The sequence below is a fragment of the Varanus komodoensis genome, unplaced genomic scaffold, assembly GCF_004798865.1.
Source record: "Varanus komodoensis strain SLA01 unplaced genomic scaffold, ASM479886v1 scaffold60, whole genome shotgun sequence".
Taxonomy (NCBI): domain Eukaryota; kingdom Metazoa; phylum Chordata; class Lepidosauria; order Squamata; family Varanidae; genus Varanus; species Varanus komodoensis.
The window spans coordinates 3,541,022-3,565,410 of NW_025336223.1; the positions used below are offsets into that span (position 1 = coordinate 3,541,022).

Consider the following 24,389-nt stretch of genomic DNA (forward strand, 5'->3'; position numbering starts at 1 on the left):
CAGTCTTAGAAATAAAGGCTTTAGATATATACAAATCCAGCATGAAATTGTTAGGTAACAAACAGAAATCATTACAGAAGCAGTTGATGGCTTTTTCCTCTCCCTTGAAGGATGGTAGGGGGAGGGAGGGAGAGAATAGGGGCTGCTGAAGACATGGGGAGGCAACTGGAAGTTATAGGGCAGCTTAATCATTAATACCTATTATGAGCTGTACACATCATTGCTTAAATGTGTATTCTTCCCAGGCTTTTCTGCCATTTTCTTCATATGCATCCAGTTAATGGGCGTACTTCCCTTTCTCTGTGTATGTACTCGTTAAGGCCACAATTCTAAATAACTGTAATAAATATATAGGAGACTGGAAAGAACATGAACCAAACATTGCTGGAGGGGGGTTCAAGGTTTTTATTTGAACCTGTGTGTTTTGGCATTTAAGGGCCACATGAAGAACAGGTGCTACTTTATGTCCCAGGTTACTTCCTGCACACTTTCCAGGAGGGTGAGAGCTCACCCTGGATGATACATAAAGCCACCCATAACCAAGTGCTCCCTCCTGCCGCCACCCCCTTCTCAACAGTCCACAAGTGTTATAGTTAAAGCAGTAACAGTGTGCACGGATGTTTCCTGGGGTGATTGGTTCAAGTGAGATTGTTTCTTCTTACTTTTACACAGAGTTTCAAATTCGCCCCAACCCCCCCCATCTGTGTCCACAAGGGCACCAGACCCCGGCTTTCCTATGAAGAAATCCTGCCTCTGGGGCTGCAGCAGTGGCACATGGACATGTAAGGGTTGAAAGCTGCCCCTCTTCTCTGAATTCATCACTGCCATCCCCTCTCTTCCTGCCATCAGCTGGCTCTTGCACCATGCCCAGAAGAGCAGCAACCTAGCTGGGGATCCTCTGGTAGAAGTAGATGTAGCCAAGATCCTTTGGGGGCTTCTCAGAGGCGCAGACTTTCTGGTCATTATAGATCACCCATCTGGAACCAGAGAAGAGGGAAGAAAACAGAAAAGGGATCACAGAGATCAAAAATCTGATCACACATCCGTGCAGCAATTCTGCAGAAATATACAAATCAAGTGCTATATTTATTTAAACGTTTATATGCCGTGCTTCATGTATAACATCTCAGGACAGCTTACAACATTAAAATCAGAATCTAATAAAAACAATCAACACAATGACACAATATATAACCAATAAAAATAAATCAAAAGTGACTGTTAAACATTTAACTGCTAATTTTTAAAATAACACTTAAATAAAAAGGTTTATTTTTATCGTTTAAATATAGAAAAAATATAGGCTCCACTCCAGGAGAACCTCTCTAGGGAGTGCATTCCACAATCTGGGCACCACCGCAGAGAAGGCCCTACTCCAAGTGGATATTCTTTTGTCCTCCCCTTCAGGGTCAAAAGATGCACTAGGCATAAAATTCAGCATCTTACATCCCCCTCTGCACCCAAGTTCCAGGTTTCTAATTCTTATGGTTGCAAAGATTTGGTCAGAAGTGAATGGATAAAATGTCTGCTGACATTCTGGCAGCCAGAAAGGTGGGGTGCTCTAAATCAGATTCCCTTGGAATCTTCCCAAACAAAAGTTGAATAAATTAAGACAAAATATATAGCCAAAATGATGCAATCAGAACAAAACCAAGCAGGTTTACATAATTCACATTATAGAATTGGTGGTACCTTGGAACAGAAATCTGTTTTAAAAGCACAGAACACCCAGCCTGCTTACTGACACTCCCAGGAGCCCAGCTGTGCCTCCCCAGTGACAAACGAAGGTGTTTCTTTCCAGCCTTCAAAATACCACCACTTCTTGTACTGCAGACAGAGCAACAGCTCCCACTAAGCAGGCTCATGCAGCATCCTTCCCTGTCTCCCCTTCTCCGGGCCCTTGTTTCTCTCATACCTGTTATCCTTCTTGATATGACAGACATAATGGCCACACATCGTAGATGTGCCCATGTGGCTGATGAAGGCAAAAAGCTGGTATTCTGCAGAAGTAAAACAAGGAGAGACATGTATGCGCCTTAGCCCTGGTGCATAGCCCTAGTCTACAGCCCTTGTGGGAAGATGGGTGTAATCTAGTTCTGTGTGGCTTCCTGGGAAGAAAAGCCAGCAGAGGGTCCCAATGATTAACTGGGCTGCATGAACTTTACTGAAAAACTGATCCATTGGTAAGTATAGATTAGAAGCAGTTCTCAGTTAAACATATAAGCACACATGAGAATGGCCCAGATCCCCAAGACTCCATCTCTACAAAGCAGCTGGCTCAACACACATGCCTGGCTTACCTAAAAGCATCATCAGAAGAGTCCTGCTTGATCAGCCGCAAAGTCCACCTACTGTACTGCCTTGTTTTCAGAGACGGTTAGCCAGAGGCTTTCAGGAAGCCCACATGTTAGGCACACAAACCTAACTTCTCCTTCATTGTCTACCCAATTGCAGCAAGAAATCACAGATGTACTGACTCAGAATATGGACATTCCACGTAGATGGCATAGGAACCCTTGCAAATGGTCTAACCCCCATTTTAATGTAATCTAAGCCAGTTGTTACTTCTGAGCTAGGGCAACTCCTTGTGGCTCATCTTCCCTCAGGCTACCAACCTCCATCCTTTAGGGCATTCTTTGGGTTTGGGGTTGGAAAGTCAGACTGATGAATGGGGCATTCATGGCTCAAGACAGTTGCAGTATTGACCAGGTTATAAAAATGGAGGTTTAAAGCTGCAGCAAGGGCTTGGGGAAAAAAACACACCCCACTCTCAAAAACTCTGGCTTGTAAACTCACTTCCAGGTCCATCACGCACTTTTGGCCCCACAGGGACAGATTCAGAGATGGATTCTGCTGCTGAACGCCCCTCAGATATATCCATGGCAGCTTCTGCATCCAGATCATCAATATGACTGAAGATCCAATCCACAGCCCTCTCCAGGCTGTTACTCTACAGATGAGAAGGGAGCTACAGTCAGGTCAGGAGCCCCACCAGATTTTTCAAGTGTAAAACCTCAAGGAGAGAATTTAAGGAGCACATGGGGAACATTCTGTTAACCTTTCATCCTTGACTCACCGTAGCTCTTAGTGCTTTCATAGCCTGATCCCGGGAGAAGCCCATGGAGACTATGGTTGCTACACTATCTTCAGATGGGGGATCTGGACAAGTGATGGTAGAACCTGGGCCACTAGATCCTGGAAGTATCAGAGGATTTGCAAAATCTAAAGAAGAGAGGGACAAAGCTTTACAAAATCGTGCTTCATGATACAGCTCTGTTTATCTTCCAGATGCCGCCTCCCTTGCTGAATCCCAGCAGAGGCAGAGCTGTGAGCGGGACATGCAGTTTCAACCTGCTGACCTACCTGGATCATCCATGTGCGACATGACCCAGTTCATCGCAGCTTCAGCTCCGCTGTTCCCAGTGTAATACACAGCTTTACGGCAGGCATCCATTGGAAAGCCCATCTCCACTAGTTGAGTAATCACAGACTCATCCAACATGGGGGCTGCAGTGGGAAAGAAAAGGGTTAGATGTCCTCACAGAGGAGCACTTCTGGGCAACTCTTTGTGTGACCATGCCTTGCCCTCTTCTGCCAGCCACACACACACACACACAGCTGGCATGGCTAATAGTATGCCTGCATCTCAAAGCATCGTGAAGCCACCTGGGTGGCGGCAACAGACAGATATGGACAGCCCTGCAATTCTGTCTAGATTGTTTTAGTCAGCAGTGCAGAACAGCTCCTCTTTGCACCTGTTCCAGGCATGAATACTGACATGCCCGCAAGGCTCTGAACTTGTGACCCATGAACCACAGAAGGCACTCCAGCCCCACATAATATCAACACAATCAGCATCCTGTTATCATCCTCTTCAAATAGATAAACTCTCAGGCTTGGTGTCACAAGAATATTTAAAGGAAACAGAAGAAGCACAACCTCTCCTGAGTGCAGAGAAAAGGCATTTGTGGCCACCCAGATGTCTGATGGCTCCATTAGGTTAGACTGATGGGAGTTGCCTGTTCCCCAGTCCTGCACAAGGATCTTGCCCACTATAGCTCCTGGCACAAAAGAAACCTAACCTGAGAGATGCCCCGAGAGAGCATGGTTGCTATACAACCTTCTGGTGAGGGATCCAGGCAGGCAACAGTTCAGCCTGCCCGGCCCAATCTTGAGAAAACCAGAGGACTTACAAACAGGTGGAAGGATCATCAAACTCCTGGTAGCTAGTGGGACACATTTGGTCTGGTGAGTCACAAGTTGTACAGGGCTTCCCTGAATTTCAGTAAGCATCTACTACACATTAATATTACTACTAGTACATGGGCAAGTGGTTGTTTGTTTGTCAAGGAATGGCTTTGCTGAAGAGCTTACAGGTTGGAGGGATGTTTCCCTTGTACATGACTTTAGGTATATTATGTCCCATCCATTTTTCTTCCCATCTGCCTGGATCCCTGCCTGGAAGTAAGATCTACCAGGCCAAATGATCTCTGGCGGCTACATATGTGGATGCTTTTTGATGTGGAAGGCTCACTAGAATGACCTTTTTAAGGAAGGTTTGGGTCAGGATTTTTTTTAATGATGCTGCAGTACCTAGGTTGTACTGTGCCAGGCACTGGAACTGCTCCCTGCACCTCTGGTTGAAATGTTCTTCTCTACTAACCTCATAAAGGCCTTGGCGTGATGAAAGTTCCAGGAATTTGGAGGTTACCATAGGCCTCATTGGATAGCATTAACCAGAAAAACATGTCTCTCCGGACAAGACAGCAGGACAGTTTTCAGCAGAAATGCTGCACAGCTTTTTACAAGCTTCCACAGAAGCAAATCCCACCACAGAAGGTCCTAAATCAGCAGTAGTTCTGGTGAGACTATCCAGAGGCACAGGTTGCAAAGAGCAACTCAGTAGTGAGGTGACAAGAGGAGAGACAGAGCACAGAGGAGGGAAGGCACTAACGCAGGTAACAAAACATGAGGAGAAAGAGAAGCAGGGACCGAGCGAGTGAGGCTCAAGGGAGAGAGGAAAGGAGAAGAGTCACTAACATGTCGGAGAGGAGAAGTGAGGGGAGCAGAAGGAGTCGTCGTCCTCGTTGCCATAGAAACCCAGGCTACCTTTGGGCTCGTCTGGCGTCACTAGCGGGGGGGCTATATCAGGCATCTCCTCCTCCTCAGGCTGCAGACCAGTCCCCTGAAGTGCAGAGATGTCCAGCTCATCTGGCATTTCAATGGAGACATCTGATAACACAAGCAAAATGATTAAGACCAGTAGGAAAGCTAGAAGTGTGGCTGGCAAGAAGAGTTAAGTGTTTGACAATTCTGGATCGTAGAGGTGCTAAGAGCACATGATCGCTTGGTGGAAAGTGCTCTCAAAAGGAGAGAAGTCCCAGCTCACGTCTCATGACAGCCTTATCCAATTCCTCTGAAAGTGTAGAAAATACTCTTGGATGAAACTGATTATTTGGCTCCATCTCACTCAGGGTCCAAAGATGGCCCTCTTTCGCAAACTCAAAATGGGGTAGGGATTATTGCCAGCTGTTTTTTAGCAAACCCAGCAAGACAGAATGGTTTTAGTTGTTAATGTGTGGCTTAAAATCTTTTTTGTTTATGCTGTTTTATATTTGTATTATATTTAATAATTGCTGTTTACCACACCCAGAGTGCTTTGGCTATAGGGTGGTAAAGAAATAGAACAACCAACCAAGCAACAATGAATTTTCAGGGACCTGAAAATTGATGAGAAACTTTGTCACCTTTATAGACCTTAAAGCTGTTGTTGATTTCATCCCCAGAAACCTTCCGTAAGAGAAGTTTAAAAACATTCTTCAAGTGATTGGCTACATTTTCTGAATAAACAGTTGTACTTTGTTTTGCAAATTAGATGTTTGCAAAACAAATATCCAAACTATGTATTAACTAAAGGTTATCTCTTCCCTCTGCAGTGAGAGACAAGGCTGTATATCTGCACCAACTTTATTTATTTACCTAGCTCCTTTCCTAAAATCAGCTGATTTTTATGCTCCCAACTAATGGCCCTATTGCTGCTAGAAGTTTCTGACTTTAACCAGTTCCTATATGAAGTAGCCACTTGGATGCAGAGCAGAAATCATGAAGTGGCAAGATTTCAGGCATTTTCCCTGAAATCCCTAGGTGAGTGGCAAAATCCAGTGTTGTGCTTGACCGCTGGATTAAATTCTGTCATATGTACAGCTTGGTCACCCATCCTTTGCAAAAGGATTAAAGCTTGTTTTGACTGAGAGGATACTTGCTGCTGCTCTACCATTTGAGAGTTCTTAAATACACGAGAGAAGGAAGGCTACTCTGAAAATTCATGGAAATGTGACTTCTTTATTTGAATTTTTTTTGGGGGCAGCGGGGGAGTAAAATGCTAGCCATGAAGGCAGAAGCTCCGCTGGAAGCATGGAGGAGCTCTTCTGACACCACACTTGCCAAAAACTCTGTGGCATCATCATCTCTCCATATGCTGACTGGTGACAGCAGCCAAGTATCATAAAGGGAAAAAGAGCATAATGTGACAATGCATGATGTTCCGCTTCATTATGCAAGTCCAAACTATAATCTCCAAGATCTAATTTGCTATGCACAAAACTTGTATACAAAGAAGCTTTCAAAGGAGAGGTCTCCTCTGAGATTGGATGAATTTGTTACTTTCTGGGGAAGTAATGGATTCACTTGAAGTTCACCCACTACTAATCATAGATTATAATGATCAGACTTAATTGATCGACCTAATAAAACAATGGAAGGATTTCTAAGACAACTGAACACTCAAAGGCAGTAGATAAATCTACTGTGTCATCACTTTTCTTGTCAATCATTACAGAATCAAACCCAGCAGCTACAATTGCCACACAAGACTTCAAGAAAGCCTCTTCAGACATTAACACCCCTCTTACCAAGCTTTTTGGGCACCCAATCTAGGCCAAAAGTGAATTTCTTGATCTGGATAACTAGATAATCTGGAAAGGAGGCAAATCGAGTTGTCCTGGAAAGGAGAAAAGGAATCAGTAAAGCAACAGGTTTCAACAGTGCAAGAACCACCAATGGAGAGAAGTGCTCCAAGACTGAACTGGCCATAGTGACCTTAGTTTCTTGCTTTCTCACAAGCTTACTGCTTTCTGTGTGCTCTGACTTAGTGAAGACATGTATTTGCCAAGCTTAAGGTGGAAACTGAGGTCCTCCCACCATTTTCTGATGGACTACAGGAGTTTTCAGAGTCCGAGCATCAAGATCCTCTCACCTCAATGCTTAGAGTCTAAGAGCTGACCCTTGCCCTATGCAGCCAGTGTGAAACTTTATCAGTTGCCTCCCACGGCAAGAATCACAAATAGGTCTTGAGGGGGAAAGGGGACTTACTAGGAAGCAGGGAGGAGGAGAAGCAGCTGGGCGTGGACATCTGCTGATTCCAGTCACAGTTTGGTGCTGGCAGAGCTCACCACCATGCCTGGCCCTAGAAGCTCAGAAGCCCCCCAGTTCAGAGAATGAATGACAGGTGTGACCTCCCATGTTCTCACTGCAGTGGTCTGTTTACCCAAGTGATCAAGCAAGTGGCAAGGGCAATAAGCCCATGTGGATGTGAGAAATACCAGTGAGATGAATGAAGTCTTGGACCATACAAACCGAATACAGAAAAAAATACACAGCTGTTAGTACATGGGAATAAATGGGAATAAATAAATAAATAAATAAATAAATAAAACTCCTGCGAGCCAGGGAAGATGGGCATGATAGATCTCATTTTCTTGAACAAGCAGGTTCACAACCTTGGTATGCTTCTGGATGCTGCCAAGCTAAGGGATGTACCTACACCTTCAGCTTTTAACAGACCTATATCAGCTTTTATAAACAGCTACTTGGCCTGTTACATTTTATTCTTGCAGTATTTCAGACTTGTGATTTTGATTCTATACTTGTCATAGATTTTTTAAAGTGTTGCTTCTGATCTGGCCGGAGTCCTAAGGGGACACGTCTGGTTATCTGCCCATTTCACAGCAGAAGAGGCGCCTGCCAGATTTTTCAGCCTGTAGGCCTGGAGGCTGCCAGCACAACAGCTCAGAGGCCATTAGGGTCTGCAGCAAAGATGAGGCATTGTGCATCCCCCCACAACATGGCTGAGGGTCCAGGTAGCAGAGGTTTGGGTTAACCCCAACCCTAAGCCCCCCATCAAAGCACCCATACACCCTCCCCTCCTGCCTGGATCTTAAGCGCATCTGAACAGAAGGTTTGAATCAGACAACAACCACAATACTTGCACAGCCAGAGCTGGGGACTATATACATCCCTCCAAATCCTAGTCTATCACTATTACTGGCTCTAAGCATAAATCATTAAATCACTGTATTTGCCTCTGTTCCCAGTAGGAATGGTTAAACAGGGACACATGCTTGCATTTAAGTGGATATACATTGTGCAGTAAGAACACAGGAACTGCAGAGATTCCACCCAAAAAAAATCCTTTGCCTAAGGATTTCCCTGGCCTTCTCCTTAGGCAAATCACAAGTCCTGATAACTAAGTAGGACCAGGTCTTGCAGCAGCATTACCGTCACTCTTTAAGGCATCATCTCAAGCCGCTTCTGTCCTCCAAGAATGCGGGAGCTGCATACTCTCTCGCTGGCACAGAAGGTGTGCAGGAGGAACTGTGCTCTCTCTGCAGGCTGGCCAGGGCAGCAGGTGATGCTTTAGCATGGCCCTTCCCATGGATTCCCACTTATTGGGCAGGGCCAGCCAGAGGCAACTAACTGATGGAAAGCAAGCCACGGAAATGCTGAGATGGCAATGACAAGGAAAAGACATAGCTGACACAGTCCCCTGTGAGACAGATCAAACTATGAACAGGTAGCTGCAAGACAGCAAGAACTAGCTTGCCTGAAATTCAGCTTACAGCTGAACTCTTATAAGAAATCTGATTTCTGCTAGGCATGTACATTCCTGTCACGATTAATAAAAACCACAAAATGAATGGAACTTATGGATTTCAAAACTAATGCAGAAAACCATGTGCATGTACTTGTCCTAGCAACATCCTGATCCTAGCTTGAGATCACCAGTAGAGAAAATTAAGCAGAAGACACGGACATTATAAACTGTCTAGTCTTTAACTGAAACAGTCCAGTAACTTGATTGGTCTTCTTTTTATAATCACCTTGGCCAGAGGAGGACTTCTAGAAGTATTCAAAAGGGAAGCTAGCTCTTTGTGCATGTTAGGAAAAAACACCTGCTAGTTCCCCTGTGCAAAAAACAGTTCCAACTTTCCAATCAGTTCCTGAAGATATTGTTTTTGAGTGTTTAAAAAGTTGTGGCGTGCTGAAAGGGTTTGCAACAGCAATGCAGAGGGCAACAGCAAGTCACATCCCTCCCATGGTGCACTCTGGGATGCCTGCAGGAAGAATGAGGTGCATAAGATCAAGGAGGAAAAGGAGGCGGCAGCACCCTTTCCACCATGAACCTAATTGTCTGTTGGGTGCATAAGGGGTGACTTATTGCGTTGTGGGAATCCATCCAGTGCCTGATACTCTGAAAGAACAGCAGAATTCCATCAAAGTCTCAGGGCAACAGAATGAAGTCAGTAAAGTCATAAGCAGCGACAGCAAATCTAAGGCCTCCAAATGAAACGTGGGAAATTAAGAAGTAGGAATAAAAAGCCAGAGAAAATTAAGTGTGAAACACATGTTATTCCAACAAGGTTTAAGCAGTGATGGAAACAGAGCTTCCTCTGCTTCCACCTGGCCAGCCCCATCCACTTACTGTCCTACTCACTTGAGTGCCACAGACTTGGCCTGCAAGGCTGTGCTCCAGAAGTCATCTACTTGTTCTGGGGCTCCATAGGCCTCAAGGCAGGAGCTGAAAGGCACCTTGGCACGGACCAGCTCAGGCAGTGGCTGCTTTTCTTCTTCTGCTTGTCGCTTCTTTTCTTCATATTCCAGCAGTTCATCTGGACAAGAAACCAAGGAGCAAAGCTTGTGAGTCTTTTCTAGATGAAACAGGAGCACCTGGGTCATAGGACCCAGAAATGTGACTGAGCAAGCATCATTTCCACTCTAATATGCAACTCTGACACAGACAAATCCTGCAGTTCTATAAGCTGCCATGCTTGTGGCAACACCAGTCTGGCAGGAAGAGAGAGAAAAACCTCTGCAGAAGACTTGCTTAAAGCCAGTTTTAGTGTATGGTGTACAGCCAAGATGTCAAATGGAGAGAGATTGCCTCAGCCACCATGACTGAAGTTTTAGTTTGTCAAAACCTCAGAGTTAGTCTCAGCCTTTTAAAAGTATAGAGCAAAGGGGAAGGCTGCCATCACTTTCCTGCAATTGCCATGTGAAATATCAGTGTTATTTGGTTATCAGTACAGAAGACCAAAGTTCTTGCATGCCTGCCCCACCCCTGTCAAAGTTCCATGATTCCGTATCTCAGCTTTAACACAGGAGCCCTGAAAAATGTTTGAAAAGAATGGCTGAACCGGTTACACCTCATCAAAGCTTCCCACCTTTGTTCAGTGCCGCATCCATTGGCACCGGCAGCTGCATGATATAATCAACACGCTGCGTGTATTTCACTTTTTCCGTTGCCAAGCATTTGAGCTTCTCTTCCACCAGGAAGCGGAAGACCTCATTTGGGTTTTCAGAGCTACGGCAGTTCCTCTGGGGAAGGAAGGAATTTAAAAATGAAGGCGGGTCAGAAGAGAACACACCAAGTAACACAAGAGGAAATACCGTATAGGAAACAAAGCAATTCCAGAACAAGAAAAGCTCCTCCTGTCTTCTTCCTGCTGAAAATCTTTACAAGGGGTTTTCTAGTTTTCCATCCAGGGAACCCTTTCTAAACTGCTTCTGTCTGCTGAGGAAAGCCCCACCTAGAACACAAGATTGGGCTGAGCCTTTTAGGCCTAAGCAAATGCCCAGAATACTGGGCTTGAACAAGGCATGAATCCTACAATGAACCTGAAGGGAGAAGAGTAGCAGGCAAGCTGTTTTACTAGGAAGCTTACATGTCATAGGCAGCCTTCTCCTTGAGGAACCTCAGGGCCCCAGCTCACAATCTGCCCCTTTCTAAGGTCCCATCTCCCTAGCCATAATTCATGACCTACCACTTAGCAATCTACTCCAGAATAAAGTGTACTGCAGAATGCTTGAGCTTTCTTCACATCACTACTACTCCTGAATAGTGTCAGAGGAAACCCTCAAGCAAGTACTCTTGCAAATGAGCCACCCCCCCTTCATCATCCTTCGTACAGAGTGGTCAGCAGCCTTCTCTCTCTGGAACCCGTACTCAGAGCGCTGCAGAGTTTGCCTTCCATAGAAGTTCTAGTGCTTTAAAGTCACCTTCTTACTAATTCCATCTTGAAGTCAACAGACAAACCAACCAACCAAAAAAATCCCACTCTGAATGCCCAGGAATCATTACCTCCACCATGTTGATGAAGTGCAGGAAGAACTCCTGAGCGTCTTGCTGCCGATTGGTAGAAAACTCTGGATGGCCTTTGCCAACAAGAGATTTAAACATTCGTGGTGCGATGCCATCTTGAATGCCCTGGAAGGTGAGGAGACTAAGTAAGCATTATCATTCAATCAGAAGACCACTACAAACTATTACAGCAGTTTGTGTCATCTTCAGTCCTCATGGCTAATGGACATCTGACTCCCTACCTTCTGCTCCACTTGCTGTTCTCCATCTGAAGAAGCAGGTTTTGAATATTCCCCAGAGAGCAGACCATGGCCCAGCTTGGCTCTGGAAAAGCAGATCAAACAGAGTCAGTTCTGAGGCAGACAAGAAGGATGTGAATTACAACCTTGAAGTCCACCTAATAGCAGTGCCCCATTTCACACACAGGGCTGATGTTTGGCTTTACTAATTTGAGAACCCAAACATGTCTCAATCAGCTTCCAGGGGACCGCAAGGAACAATTACAGTGCATGTCACACTCTCCCAGGAAGAACACTCTGAATTAGTGGCTTCTGGCTTTTGCTTTGGCAGGGATGTTTTTTTTTTTTCCTCTGTAGAACAGAGCATGAACATCCAAGCCCTGCTTTAAAAAACCCGATAGTCATAGGATTCATATCAACAGTTGCATTTCTAAACCCCCTCATAAAAGCATGAGAACCCCAATCAACACACATTATCGCAAGTAACATTTCTTCAAATTATGACTATTTCTGCTCCGAAAGCATGCTCTGGTCGCTATCAAACAATGAGGAAGAGGCATGGGCCTGGTATGGAGAAGAAAGCAGGCATGATTTAATAGGCATGAATAACTGGAAAAGGAGAAAGTGGGAGAGGAGGACTAGTGAAGCAGAGGAGGGCTAGCACAGAGGAAACACATGGACAGCTGGAGCACCACGTGCTTCCCCAGTCAGAGCTGGTTCTCAGCAAAGCCTCTTCAGGAGCAACCAGGTCCCTAGAAATGCCAATATGCCGGGGTACCATGGGAGCCCTCTCCACAGAAGAACATTGCCAGTCACTTTAGGTGCGATACCATGCATGGTAGCTGCAGAGGCAGGAGGCCCCAAGTAATGGTCCCTGACCCCATTCCTTTAGTGCACTACATACACTTGTGTGCTGAAGTCTTGTGTAGGATCTGAGGGAGCATTCTGGAATATTTTCTCTATCTTGTCTACATACCTAGAAAGCAAAGAGAAAGGACAACTTATTTGATTTGTCCCTTGCCTTTCTATCAAAAATGGCACTCAAGGAGGCCTACAGTCTCTCAGCTTCATCAAAATGAGCAAATTAAGCATTTTAAACAATTCAAAACAGAACAAGAGCAGCCAAGCAACACCAGCATCTAGCTGAACAGACTCCCTTACACCCCAATGGCCAGCTTGAGCAAAGAGGTCTATGCCTTCCCACAAACTGTATTCCTAAGAGTAACATAGCTGACAAGGCCTATTTTCTGTTCAGAACTTGGAACCCAAATAACCTGAGCTGGAGCATTCTGCCCAAGGAATAGCACCAAGATGCATCTTGGCTTCTTCTGCAAGTTTTGACTGGGAATGCCCTTTTACCAAGCAGGCCATGGGTAAAGCAAGACTTGTTTAGCTACTGCATAACCCAAGCTCACAGGGTTTATAACACCAATGCAGCTCCTGAGTGGAGGCTGCATATTTAACATGGCAGCTGTGTGCACTGCATTCTCACTGTGGGTTAAGTTATCCATAGGGGGCTCTCATCTTGTGCAGGCGGCCCCAACTGTTGATTACCAAAGTCTGATACGACCTTTTGATTAATTCCCATCTTGGTCAGCAAAAGTCATTTTGACCAAAGACATCATGCAGCTTCTGGAAGGTTGCTCCGGAACTGAAGTGCTGCCCCCTCTGCACCCGTGATTTGATAAGCTGAAGTGAGGATTGTTTAATGCTCATGTGACTCCAGCTCACCTGGTTTGCCTGGCACAACTGAGGGGTTCCAGGGGTGCTGCAGTTCACATAGGTTAAATAGCCCATGATGAGCCTTGGTGCGTTGCCCAAAGTGGGTCATTGTGGCCCACACCAAGCACGTGGGGTGAGGCACAGCATACACTGAACAAGACCAGTACAACTCACTCAATTTTTCAAGAAACTCTCGTCAAGTCAGAATTGTGCAGATCTATTCAATGAACAAAAGTTTAGTCTAGGCACACACTATTTCTCTTGCCATCTCTGGCTGTGCAGTGACGGACTATATGCCTCCTTCCCCACCTGCTAGCTGAAGGAGGTGCCAATTCCTCCCCCCCCCCCCCACCGGCCACTCACTCACTTTCGCTGGAAGTCCGGTATGCTGAACAGCACCTGCACTACAGAGTTGAGGTAGCAGCTGTTCCCCAGATTGCGGATACCCGTGTAGCCAGGGCCATAGAGGGGCTTGAGCTGCACCCCTGACTCCTGGATCAGCTCCCACTCGCCAATTCGCTGGTTCATATCGATTTCCAGTTCTGTCATTGTCTTGTCAGTCTAGAGAGAGAAGAGCCACAGAAATATTCAGGGGAGCCTCCTCGGGTAAGTGCTCAGCAGCAAACTCCAGCCTGTTGCACCAAGTCACAGCAATGGCAATAAACAATGCCATTCTGAATCTGAAGGCGCAGAGCGAGACTCAAGAGCTGCCTCCCCATCTTCTGCTTGGAAACTTACCATCTGAAAGGAAGCCCCTGGAATGTAGAAGCAGAAAGAATAGATGCATTCTGACCCAAAGTCCAGCATGAAAGACAGGAGACAGCTCTGCAACCATACCCCAACAGGAATTCTACATCCCGCCCAGATACCGATAGGAACATCTCAGTGCTACGAGAATCCCAGCCTTGGAACCAACTGCCTCCTTTCCACTGCCCCTTCTCACCTTCTGCATTTTGAGCATGTCAATCCCAAAATGAGCCAAGTGCTCAGCCAAGTTGGGGTCCAAAACCATGTCATCCTCATCGTAGGAATAGACATCTACAGAGGAAGGGGAGAAGGCAGAAATATCTCAGAGCTGTTCCACAGATATGGACCCACCCCACGGGGAAGAATGACCAACTGCTTGCAAGCTTAATATAAAATTGTAAGACAAATTATATCTGCCTTCCAGAAATTTAATCTAGGAGAAAAACCTGTGAGCAAGTCTTTGGCTGAACCTAGAGAGGCATGTGAACTGGGCAGGGAATCCACTTTGGAAAGCTGGATGCAAAAGCAGTATTATCTCTTTTGGGTTGGATTTGCATACAATGTCCTAGCCCTTAACCCAAAGAAACAGCAGCGTTGTCTAGCAAGATAAGCCCCCAGCTCACTCTCAAGAGCAGGGTTTGCCAACTGACAGGAGATGGGGCAGATCCTGTCACTGAAGCCATTTCATCTGGCCCCAGAGGTCATTCCAAATTTAACCAAGGTATGATCAAAATGTCTCCTTACTGTGGGCAAAGAACCATGTTTTCAAGATCTCGGAAGCAAAGGTGCTGCAGTTTGTCACTTCACTTTTGCACTGCATGGAAGATGTACATAGTGCACAAGTACATATGGCCCATATAGCACACCAGTAACAGCTTGATGGGGAGGTGGGGAGGGGCTCAGACTCGGTAGCAATGGTCACTCTGGATCTCCATGCCCTTAAAAAACATTGCTGTTAGGGTATCTAGCACAAGCCTTCTTTTCACCATCTGCTGAAACGCTCATGTCCCTTCACAGGAGAGCAGCAAATTCCAACTGGGATCAGAAAGGCCATCCTTGTGCCATTTGTCCTTCCTCCTCCAAGGTGGGAGGCAGGGTTCCGGCAGGAAACCGAGGACAGCTGCAGCCATCACAAATTTCTTTTCTTACCAGCACCATCAGGAGTGATGGTTCCCAACTTCACAGCCAAGGGATAGCCGGTCTCCCGGTAATGTTCCACGGCGTGGTTGTTGCCCCCACTGCCATCAAAATAGCGCCGCCCACACAAGATGGAGCCATCTGTCATGTTGAGCCACAGATTCTCACGCATGTCGCACTTGCTGCACTTCCAGCCACTGATAAAGGAAGCGGTTAGAAGCTGCTGAAGTCAACTCTGAGCCACCTGCAATTTTACCCCAGCAGGAATCAGGCAGTCACTGAGCCAGTCTCGAGCCTGCCCACTTTGGAGAAGATGCACTGGTTGGTATTGCCCACCCTAAATCGGTGTGGCTGTGGAAGAGGAGCGCGTGCACTTCTGTGGACACTAGGAAGGAAGTTAAAGGACAGCAACATTGAGGAGATATAGTCCAACTCACCAAGGGGGGATACGCACACCATTCGGGAGCTGCTGAAGTGAGAAGGCATGTCTGGACACACGCCGAACCTCCCCATCCCAAGCCTGCACCTCCTGTTTCCGTGAGGCAGAATCTGCTGTCAGAATAGCGTCAATTGCACTGGAAATCTGGAAGGCCAGGAAGAAACAGGAAAGGTGAGCGGCTCCAGCATTACCCCTCACATGGCAGCTTCTGCCAACAGGGCCTGTCTCACAGAGTCCTGCCAAGATGCCTCCATGCTGCCCCTTCCCACAAGCTGTGCTGCCTCCCCCTCTGCCTCTACATGAAGCACCCCAGGACACACTCAAACTAAGGACTTACCCGGTCCTTGACCTTGTCTGGCAGACCATCTAGACCATCCCGAGGGATATCCAAGTGGTCTGGCAAAATAACTATTTTGACATGTTCGTCATATTCATATTTCTCCTCTGGGATGTCAAATCCACCCTCCACACCTACCAAAACACAAGCAAAATTGCAGTCACTGAGAAGTTGGGACACAACTCTGGCAGGATAGAAGTCTGAACAAATGGAAGCATCGAATTCTACAACCTCAGAGCATGGTTTAGTACATATATGATCTGAGGAAAACGTTAAACATTTGAAATCAAACCTTCCTGCAGTTTTTCTTGCTAGGAAACTATAGCCCTATCTCTGTTCAAGTTCTTCCTCCTTGGTATAACAGGAGATCAGGTCTAGTCCCTTACCAATAGCTAGACGGGTTGGTTTCTTCCTAGGAGGATCACCAGCACTGGAGTTGCTGTCTTCTTCTTTCTATATCAGAGCCAGGAGAGAGCTAATTAGGAGGCCATCCATTCACAAAACCCAAAGACTGGGCAGTAGGGCAAGACTGCAGAAGTGCAAAGCACATGACAGTGTTTATTCGCATCGGGATTTTCTTCCCTGACTCAGAAATTTAAATAGATGGATCCGCTTTTCAGCATGAGTGGAGTGCATATGGCAGAAAAGGACACCACTCTTACCAATTTGCGTGTCTTCTTAAGATGCAGATAGACCCGCTGGCCTGTTTTTTCATAATGTTTCTCCACATACTGCTTTCCAAAGCCCAAGAATGTGTTCATGCAAATATACAAGCCGCCATCAGACTCCTGCAAAAGAGAAAAGGCTGATTCAACAGGGAAAGGGGTGAGAAGACTGCCAGGTCTGCAGAATTCTGTGTATTTTAAATATTAAGATCCTATGCCAGGAAAGTTCAGATTTACAAACTGAATTATTCAATTTGCAAAAATCATTCATTTTGTAAAATTCATCTGAGATCTGTCTATCACCAGGAAAGACAAAGATCCACTAGCTTCTGTGCCTTCAGCAGGCTCATTGCACAAACACCTTCAAACATATCATTACCACGGCAAGGTCTAGAACCTTGTACTTTTCTTTCAAAATGGAAGGAAGCACAGGAATGCTGGAATTCAAAGCCAATACAGGCAGTCCCCATCTTAGGAAAGAGTTCTGTTCCCGAGACATTTGTTTTTAACTCAAATTTAAGTGAGGTCACATATAGGCGGCCCTTCACACTTGCAGGAGTTAGGGACACAGGAACCTAAGTGGAAAAACCAGGGCTGTCTTAACAGCATTATAGGCCCCGGGCAAAGCAGTGCACTGGGGCCCCTACGACAAGTACAACTACTGTTAATTTTGGAAGTTTTCCAATTTTCCAAGGGGTAACATGCACAGATTAGTATGGGGCCCACGGGCAAGTGCCCATCAGGCCCATGTGTTAAGACGGCCCTGGGAAAAACCACAAATACCTCCAGCCCCTGCCCCAAACTCACCAGCTCTCCTCTTTGCAGCAAGGAAATACTGGAAAGATTTCCCTCTCTGGATGGGCGGGTCAGGAAGGCATGCTTTGGAGGCCTTCCTGTCTTACCTGTCTGGTCTTCTCCCCCTACACTGATGATTTCCTGCAGTAAGTTTTTTTTTAATTAATAAGCCTTAAGACAATTCATTTATATGTATGGGTTGTTTGTAACTTGGGGACTGCCTGTACCACATTTTTTTGCACTCTTCAGTAAAGAGGCATAAAGATAGCTCTGATATCCTTTCTACTTATAAGAAAGTCTGTGGTACAGCAGTTAGAATGTTGGCCTGGGACTCAAAATATCAAGATTTTTGTCCTCAGCTATGAAACTCACTGGGTGACTTTAGACCAGTCACTAATTCTTAGTTTCATCTACCTCCCAAAGCTGTTGTGAAGATAAAATGGAAAAGAGGATTATGGAAGTACCTTTGGGACTCCTTGCAAGAAAAAGGAGAGATAGAAATAAGAATAAAATATAAATAAATGCAAACATTTCTAATTCTAGAGTCAAGCAATATAGTTAGCATTATCCATGAAATATCATCTGTTACTGAGTAAAGCAATTCAGATTCTGCCCTAAGACTGTCCGATGTTTGCATCTCTCTCAGTTTATTCTTGTTTTTCAGTCCTGCACAATCCATGGTAGCTTATCTGTGAGAAGGCAGGCAAGAATTTCTTCTCCAGATGCTAGTTTTGGATTTGCATGAAAGATTTTAAGTGGGGGGGGGGGCAAACAAAGTGCGTGTGGGCCACTTAGGCACAGCTGAGTGAACCTCTGTTTACCCTAGTCTATGGGTCTAGGAGTTTCCCCAATCTCTATTCTACCTTGCCTTTGCAAAAAATAGTGCCTCAGGCTGCAACCAAGTCCAGTCCAAAGGCTGCCTCACAAATCCACATGGCTAAGGTTCCTTTTCATGAAGTGGAGAGAAAGGCGCACATGCCATCCTTACCGCCACATACCCAGGATAACATGCCCCATCTTCTATTTATTAGTTTACCCATATTCTATTATCTATTGTAAGCTCAATTTGCAGGAAAAAAGTGAGGGAGGGTATGGCCAATCCCAGGCGCATACAGTCCGGCACATGGAACACTTGCTTCATGGTGGAGAACTGCTCCATCACACAAAGCAGACCCTCAGCTGGGACTGGAGCTGCTAATCTTGCATCTGGTGTTACCACGCTGAATCAATAAACAAGCTAAGGCACGCTTCATAGTGGCACCATGCACTGCCTGGAAATCCTTAGCCATCACATGAAGTCATGCCATTCCGACACTTTAGAAGCAGTGGGGACTTTTTAATAAAAGGCCCATCCACAACTCAGCACCACTGTAGGGCATACCTGGCTGGCCAGCATTAAGTACAAGCTAGTCATGTCTCCTGCAACGCTGAAGTAACTGGAGCCAAGACACAAAGGTGGGGATTGGGAAACCCCTTGCTGCTCCAAGCCCCAGCCTCCCAGGAAAGAGTGGGAACCACCAGAATTCAAATGTTCCAATCAGCATCTTCAGCAGGAATTTCAATCCAATGAGTCACGGCAACTGGGTCATCAAAGGTATGAAAGGGAACTGCCCTATGCTTTCTGGGTTGATTGGCCTTTTGCTGTGGGAGAACTTCTCTTGAGAATAAAAATCCGATTTTTTCCTCTCACTCCTTGGCATGCTTGATTGGGTGCACGTGCCAAGGCCAGATCCCTTCTGTCCTTCACCACAAAGCAGGCATATGTCACGTGGAGGAACCCCTGCCTTTCATGGCTGCTATGGTCTATATTACAGGCTTCTCCAATTTGGTGTTCTCAGGATGATTTTCAACTATACTTTCCATCGATTGCAGCCAGCATGGCAATGATCAGGGATGGGATCAGAGATTATGTAGCCTAATGCTTCTGGAAGAAGCTGGTCTAGAACCAGACAAAATTATCATCATTGATGATATGACATTATGAGTATAAGGGGGGACATAGATCACCAAGGCTTATTTCCTCAGGCACAATCATGCCAACCAGGCCGGCAGCTCAGGGTGCACCGTGCCGACTTCCCCCACCACCCAGATAATCAGCCATCAGTCAGAAAATGGAAACAAAACACTGTATCCGCACTGCAGCAGTGGAGAAACAGTCTGTTTGCTTATGGGGTAAGGAGAGGCTTTAAGCCCAGTCCTCCTCATAAACCCCCTGAAGAAACAGCTGTTTCAGAGCTGCTACTATAGGTAGAAAGAGTGGCGGGGATCTTGCCTCCAGCTCAGCAATCTGGTTAGGGAAAGGATGAAATACATTCCTTACCAGTCACTTGCCCTGCTCTCAGTAGGCAAGGAGGACAGGGTAGAAATACACTTGTGTGGGGAGGCAGTGGGTGGAAGCATGGGCACGATGAGGCTACAGGCCCCAAACCTCCATCTGGGCAGCCCGTGGCCCTAAGAGCCAAAAATATTGCCCATCTTTAATATGCAGGCAAGTCAGCAGATGTTTTAAAGCGCTTCCTGGGAAATAAGGTCAATTCTTCTCCCAGGAGTTCTCCTTCATGTTTTCCTTCGAGAAGCATACAGGTTGCCTGTGCCAAGTTTGAGAGAGTCTCCTCATGGCCTTCTGGCGCCAAATTTCTCCAAAGGTTTGTGACGCCTGCCCTCCTTGGCCCAGAGTTAGGCCAGGAGGGTTGCTCCCAGCCTCAGCCCAGAATTCCTCGATCTGGGCATTCCCCACGGTCACATGCACACAGGCTAGAGCCCATCCTCCATGGGCAGCTGTAGAAAGCCCCCTCCCGATAGGTTAAGCTGGTCGTGACACACAGGCTGCCTCACAAGTGGGTAGAGTCTTGATATACCTGCACAAGGAAGCCTCTCTAAACTCAGCCAACACCCATTTATCCAACAGCTCTCTTCTCCCTGCTTCCTTCTGTTCCTTCCCCTCTCACTGTTCCTCCTCTCTCACTGGCAGCTTCTTCAGGTGCCTAGAAAAGACTGCTGCATCTGTAAAGCAAGACTACTGACCCTGCTGAAGTTGCCTAGTGGAGGATATTTACAATTGCTTATATGCCCCTTCTCATTTCTCCTACCTCCTCCTCTTAACCTTAACTAAACCTGTTAAGTTGGATTCTAGATATGAATGGATGTTTACAGAGCTGATGGAGCGGTCCCACCCTGAACCAGGTTAACTGTCCAGGCTACAGGCAAAGATAATTGAGAGATAAAGGGAACATAGCCTGAGGCCCTGCTAGGCAGCTTGCTGGAAATAGTTATTTCCAATGTACATGTCTGAGAAGCCTCACTTTTCCACATCATAAGGAAAATTGAGTGAGGGGTGGCAGCTACCTATCATTAAGTCAAGCAAGCATATTCCAGTCCAGTCTGTACCAGAGGATGGGTGAAATAGCTTTCTCTAAGCACAAGAATCTCTTCAGGGAACACAGTCCTAACTTTGGCATCACAACCACCCTAAACTACAGCAGAAAAGCAAGTGGGCACTCCATTTCCATTGCTCTGATAACTGCCTGCTGAGTCACAGTCCTGCTGGGTTTTTTATACAGCCCTGTTCCACCCAAGAGCTTTTATCTTATTGCCAGAAATCACTATCTTCCAGCTACCCTGTCTCTTTCTCCTTCCTGGGGACTGGACCTGGTTTTATTCCCAGAAAGCAGTATTTACCACGGGGAACAACCAGTTACTGAATCCTCCTCCTCCTTCCCCCAACTGTCTAGGAGAAGCAGGAGATGCATCCTCTTTTAAATCAGTCTTAGCATCTGTTTCTCAAGAAGTCCCAAGCCATCTATGGGTGAGGTTGAGCCTGTGCAATGACTTTTATACCTTTACATCTGTGCATTTCAAATGTGTATAGAATATTCACAGCTTGCCTAGGAGAATCCAGTTGATTAATATAGTGAAATTAACCAGCAGGCAAAATTCTATGTATTCCAATCTTCTGCCTCCTCCTGTAGTAATATCCTATTAGGCATTATGGACAATCCAAAGCTTTAAAACAAACCAACCAACCAACCTCAGGGAGTTGCCACTTCCCAATATGTAGGATATGTTTTGGTAAGTTGGGGAAATACTGTAGCACAATATTTAACATTTGGTTTCTATTAGTTATCAACAGGACAAGTTAGAAATAAACATGGTTGGTTCCACAAGGAGACAACAGGTGTTTAATTTATAAAGCATCATCAGTATTTTAACAAGTACAGATCCAAGATTCTAAATTGGATCAGGAGTAGCCAACATTAGCAGGTCTGGGGGGCATTTCCCTCCCTTCCTTCCACTGGCTGTACTCTCCCAAAAATACACCAAGCGAAATTGCAAAATATCTTCTTGTGACATGAAAGATCACTAAAGCACTAAATGGAGCACTGAAGTGGCAACTATAGAGCTGTAAAACATCCTAGACTTCACCTTTGGGGTTTTTTTCCTTTTTAAAAACAAACTTCTTTTCAGAGTATGGAGGAAGTAGTGTGGGGTGCAGAGAATTAACAATGCCAATTTTGGAGCAACACTGACAGAAAAAACTAGTGTAATAGTATAAAAAGGCAGCTAACTTTTCCCGGAACTTACAACCACTTCAAAAATTTTGGTGAGGCCTGACTGTATGCACATGGCTTATGGCTTATGTGACTAAAGCCAGCAGCATGCCAAGTGTTAGCCAGCACCTGATACTTGTCACAAGTCACTCCAGAACATGGCCTTGCTTACTGATGACTCTCAGCTACTGATCCAACATGTATATAGTCACTGCATTTGTTATGAGGGAGCCAGAAGTCTCCTTTCAAAGAAGCCCTTCTGTTTGCATACAACATAATGGATCAAAATGCAAAATACTGTTGCTGTAAAAATGATATTCTTCCCTGAGCTAGATGAGGCACTGTTAATGGATACCACAAACATATCTAATAGCGACAGCCCCTTCTGCAACAGATGATGATCCCAACAGAACAGTTCCTCCTCTTAGGATGATGCCTGCTTAAAGACAAACAGAAATAATACACATACAAAACAGTCCACAGAAAACTGACTAAAAATGACCAGCCCGAAAAGATGTAAAACAAGGAGGAACTCCTTATCATTTTCTTCTCCTAAATTCAAATTTCCAGACCTTACTGCCAAGATAATTTTCTCATAGTGGTAAAATGCTTATTATCCAGTCTCCTTTTAACGGATTAAACAAGTGAAATAGCTGGATAGCTCCATCCACCCTGCTATACACGAAATAGAAATCCTACTGTTACTGAATTTGGGTTTGCTTCACCATTCCCATAAAGCCTAAGATACGGGAGGAGTGGCTTGTTTTGAAGTGACTGCTTGGGAAAGGAATCCGGCACCCATTTGCCAGTGCCTCAGCATCAAGAGCTATTCTCTGCTTTGTGCTGAAGTTTGAAAAAAAAGGACGCCTGTGGGTTCTTACTTTATTCATACCTCAGCACAAAATGAGAAAAGACTCTTTAAGGAGAGGAATAACAAGCACAAATTGATAAACTAGTCCAGCAAACACTGGTAGACTTCTGTATGGAAGCTAGAACGCATGCAAGGTCTAAAGCATAGCCCAGGACTTTCTTGCTCCGTCATAGGGAAAAGGCGTGGTAGCCATCAAGTCACTCTTCCCCAGACAGACACTGCGGCTGCATGGACCATAACTAGCCAGGCACAATGAAAGCGATCCCCGTGCACCCGTTAGGAAGAATCGGGCAGGGAAGCACATCACACGCCCGCAAAATTATGAGGGAAAGAGCCGTCGGGTGATGGGGAGGGACCCCCGTGATGCAGCACATATGAGGTTCGAAATCGAGAGGCTTGACACAGCCCGTTACCCCAAAGCATTTCGGGATTCGCAGTTCTTGGGAGCCAGCACTAGCACCAGAGATAGAGAGAGATGCACTTCACTTCCCAGCATGCCCCGCGATGCACGTCTGGATAGTTCCAGAGGCCTGAGTAGTCCCGCGAGGCGCAGCCCCTCAGAAAACCCCATAGTAGCAGCCGACCACGAAAACTACGATACCCGGCATGCCCTGCACTGCTCGCCCTGTATGCCGGCCTTGTCCTCCTTAGAGCTACTTTATCGGTTGATATCTGATAGTAAGGCTACCATAACCACAGGGGTGAAGCTATAAGGAGTCATGAAAAACGTGATAGCTCCTGCCTGCCCCCTCACAGAACTGCGATACAACCCCGCAGGACTACAATCCCCAAAAAGCAAAGCATTTTTCAAAAGACCGATCGAACCGCTTAACCTATTGGGAGTTGTAGTGCTCTCTCGGTTCCTCACGGATGGGTTTGAAGGAGATAAACGCCCTAGGAAGAATACAAGTCCCATGATGCCCTGCGCGTTCTACACTAAGCTCTCCCTCCCCCCCACCCACAAGCCTGGGTAGTCAGAGTCTGCAGCGACAAGTTCTCACCGTGATCTGGATCTCAATCATGGAAGCTTACCGGGGTATCGAAGGAGAAGGCACACTCATCTTTATGAACGCGGTCTCCGGCCTTGGGCACCCGAATAGACGGCAGCACAGAGAGTAGCGCTTCACTCAGCTCCGCCATGACAGCTGCTTTCTTCGATACCGCCCACAATCTACTCTTACCAATCAGAGAACGACATACACCAGTCTTCCTCAGCCAATGAGGGAGACACAAAAAAGCAAGGCGGAGTCCACTTCTTAGGCCCCTGAGACGCGAGGCTCTTTGTTTGGACCGCCCCCCAGCGTCTACCTCCTTCCCTGCTCCATGTTCTTAAACTGACGGACGTGTTATCCAATTAAGGTTGCAGATGTATGTTCTAGCAAATGGAAACGGTCCATTTTATTCTTGGCTCCGCTCCAATGTTATTGGACTTTAAAATATACTATTGGGCGACGGGCATTTGCCTAAATCAGCC

The 24,389-nt window shown here is 46.0% G+C and overlaps 1 protein-coding gene across 2 annotated transcripts; it reads right to left on the reverse strand.

The window, feature by feature from the left end:
* Positions 1 to 385: 385 nt before the first annotated feature.
* Positions 386 to 24,081, reverse strand: USP5 (ubiquitin specific peptidase 5). Of its 2 annotated transcripts, none has more exons than XM_044449660.1 (20): positions 23,948 to 24,081; positions 16,700 to 16,825; positions 16,424 to 16,490; positions 16,038 to 16,171; positions 15,699 to 15,844; positions 15,274 to 15,458; positions 14,321 to 14,415; positions 13,745 to 13,938; positions 12,560 to 12,631; positions 11,659 to 11,740; positions 11,417 to 11,542; positions 10,500 to 10,653; positions 9,773 to 9,947; positions 6,912 to 7,000; positions 5,110 to 5,232; positions 3,364 to 3,507; positions 3,077 to 3,222; positions 2,797 to 2,950; positions 1,916 to 2,000; positions 386 to 977 (listed from the first exon to the last, which is right to left on the reverse strand). In XM_044449660.1, the coding sequence occupies exons 1-20, from the start codon at positions 24,053 to 24,055 to the stop codon at positions 884 to 886; spliced, it is 2,499 nt and encodes an 832-aa protein (XP_044305595.1). In that variant the 5' UTR covers positions 24,056 to 24,081; the 3' UTR covers positions 386 to 883. The 2 variants fall into 2 exon arrangements, with proteins under 2 accessions (XP_044305595.1, XP_044305594.1); XM_044449659.1 differs by having other exon boundaries at positions 5,041 to 5,232.
* Between the last annotated feature and the right edge of the window lie 308 nt (positions 24,082 to 24,389).

Excerpts from the sequence above, each read along its gene's own strand:
- USP5 (XM_044449659.1), bottom strand. The coding sequence starts at position 24,055 with ATGGCGGAGCTGAGTGAAGCGCTACTCTCTGTGCTGCCGTCTATTCGG. Across the intron at positions 12,632-13,744 it reads ATACCGGACTTCCAGCGAAA|GTATGTAGACAAGATAGAGA; the intron begins GTGAGTGAGTGG and ends TTTGCTTTCTAG. Across the intron at positions 3,223-3,363 it reads GTCGCACATGGATGATCCAG|ATTTTGCAAATCCTCTGATA; the intron begins GTAGGTCAGCAG and ends TCTCTTCTTTAG.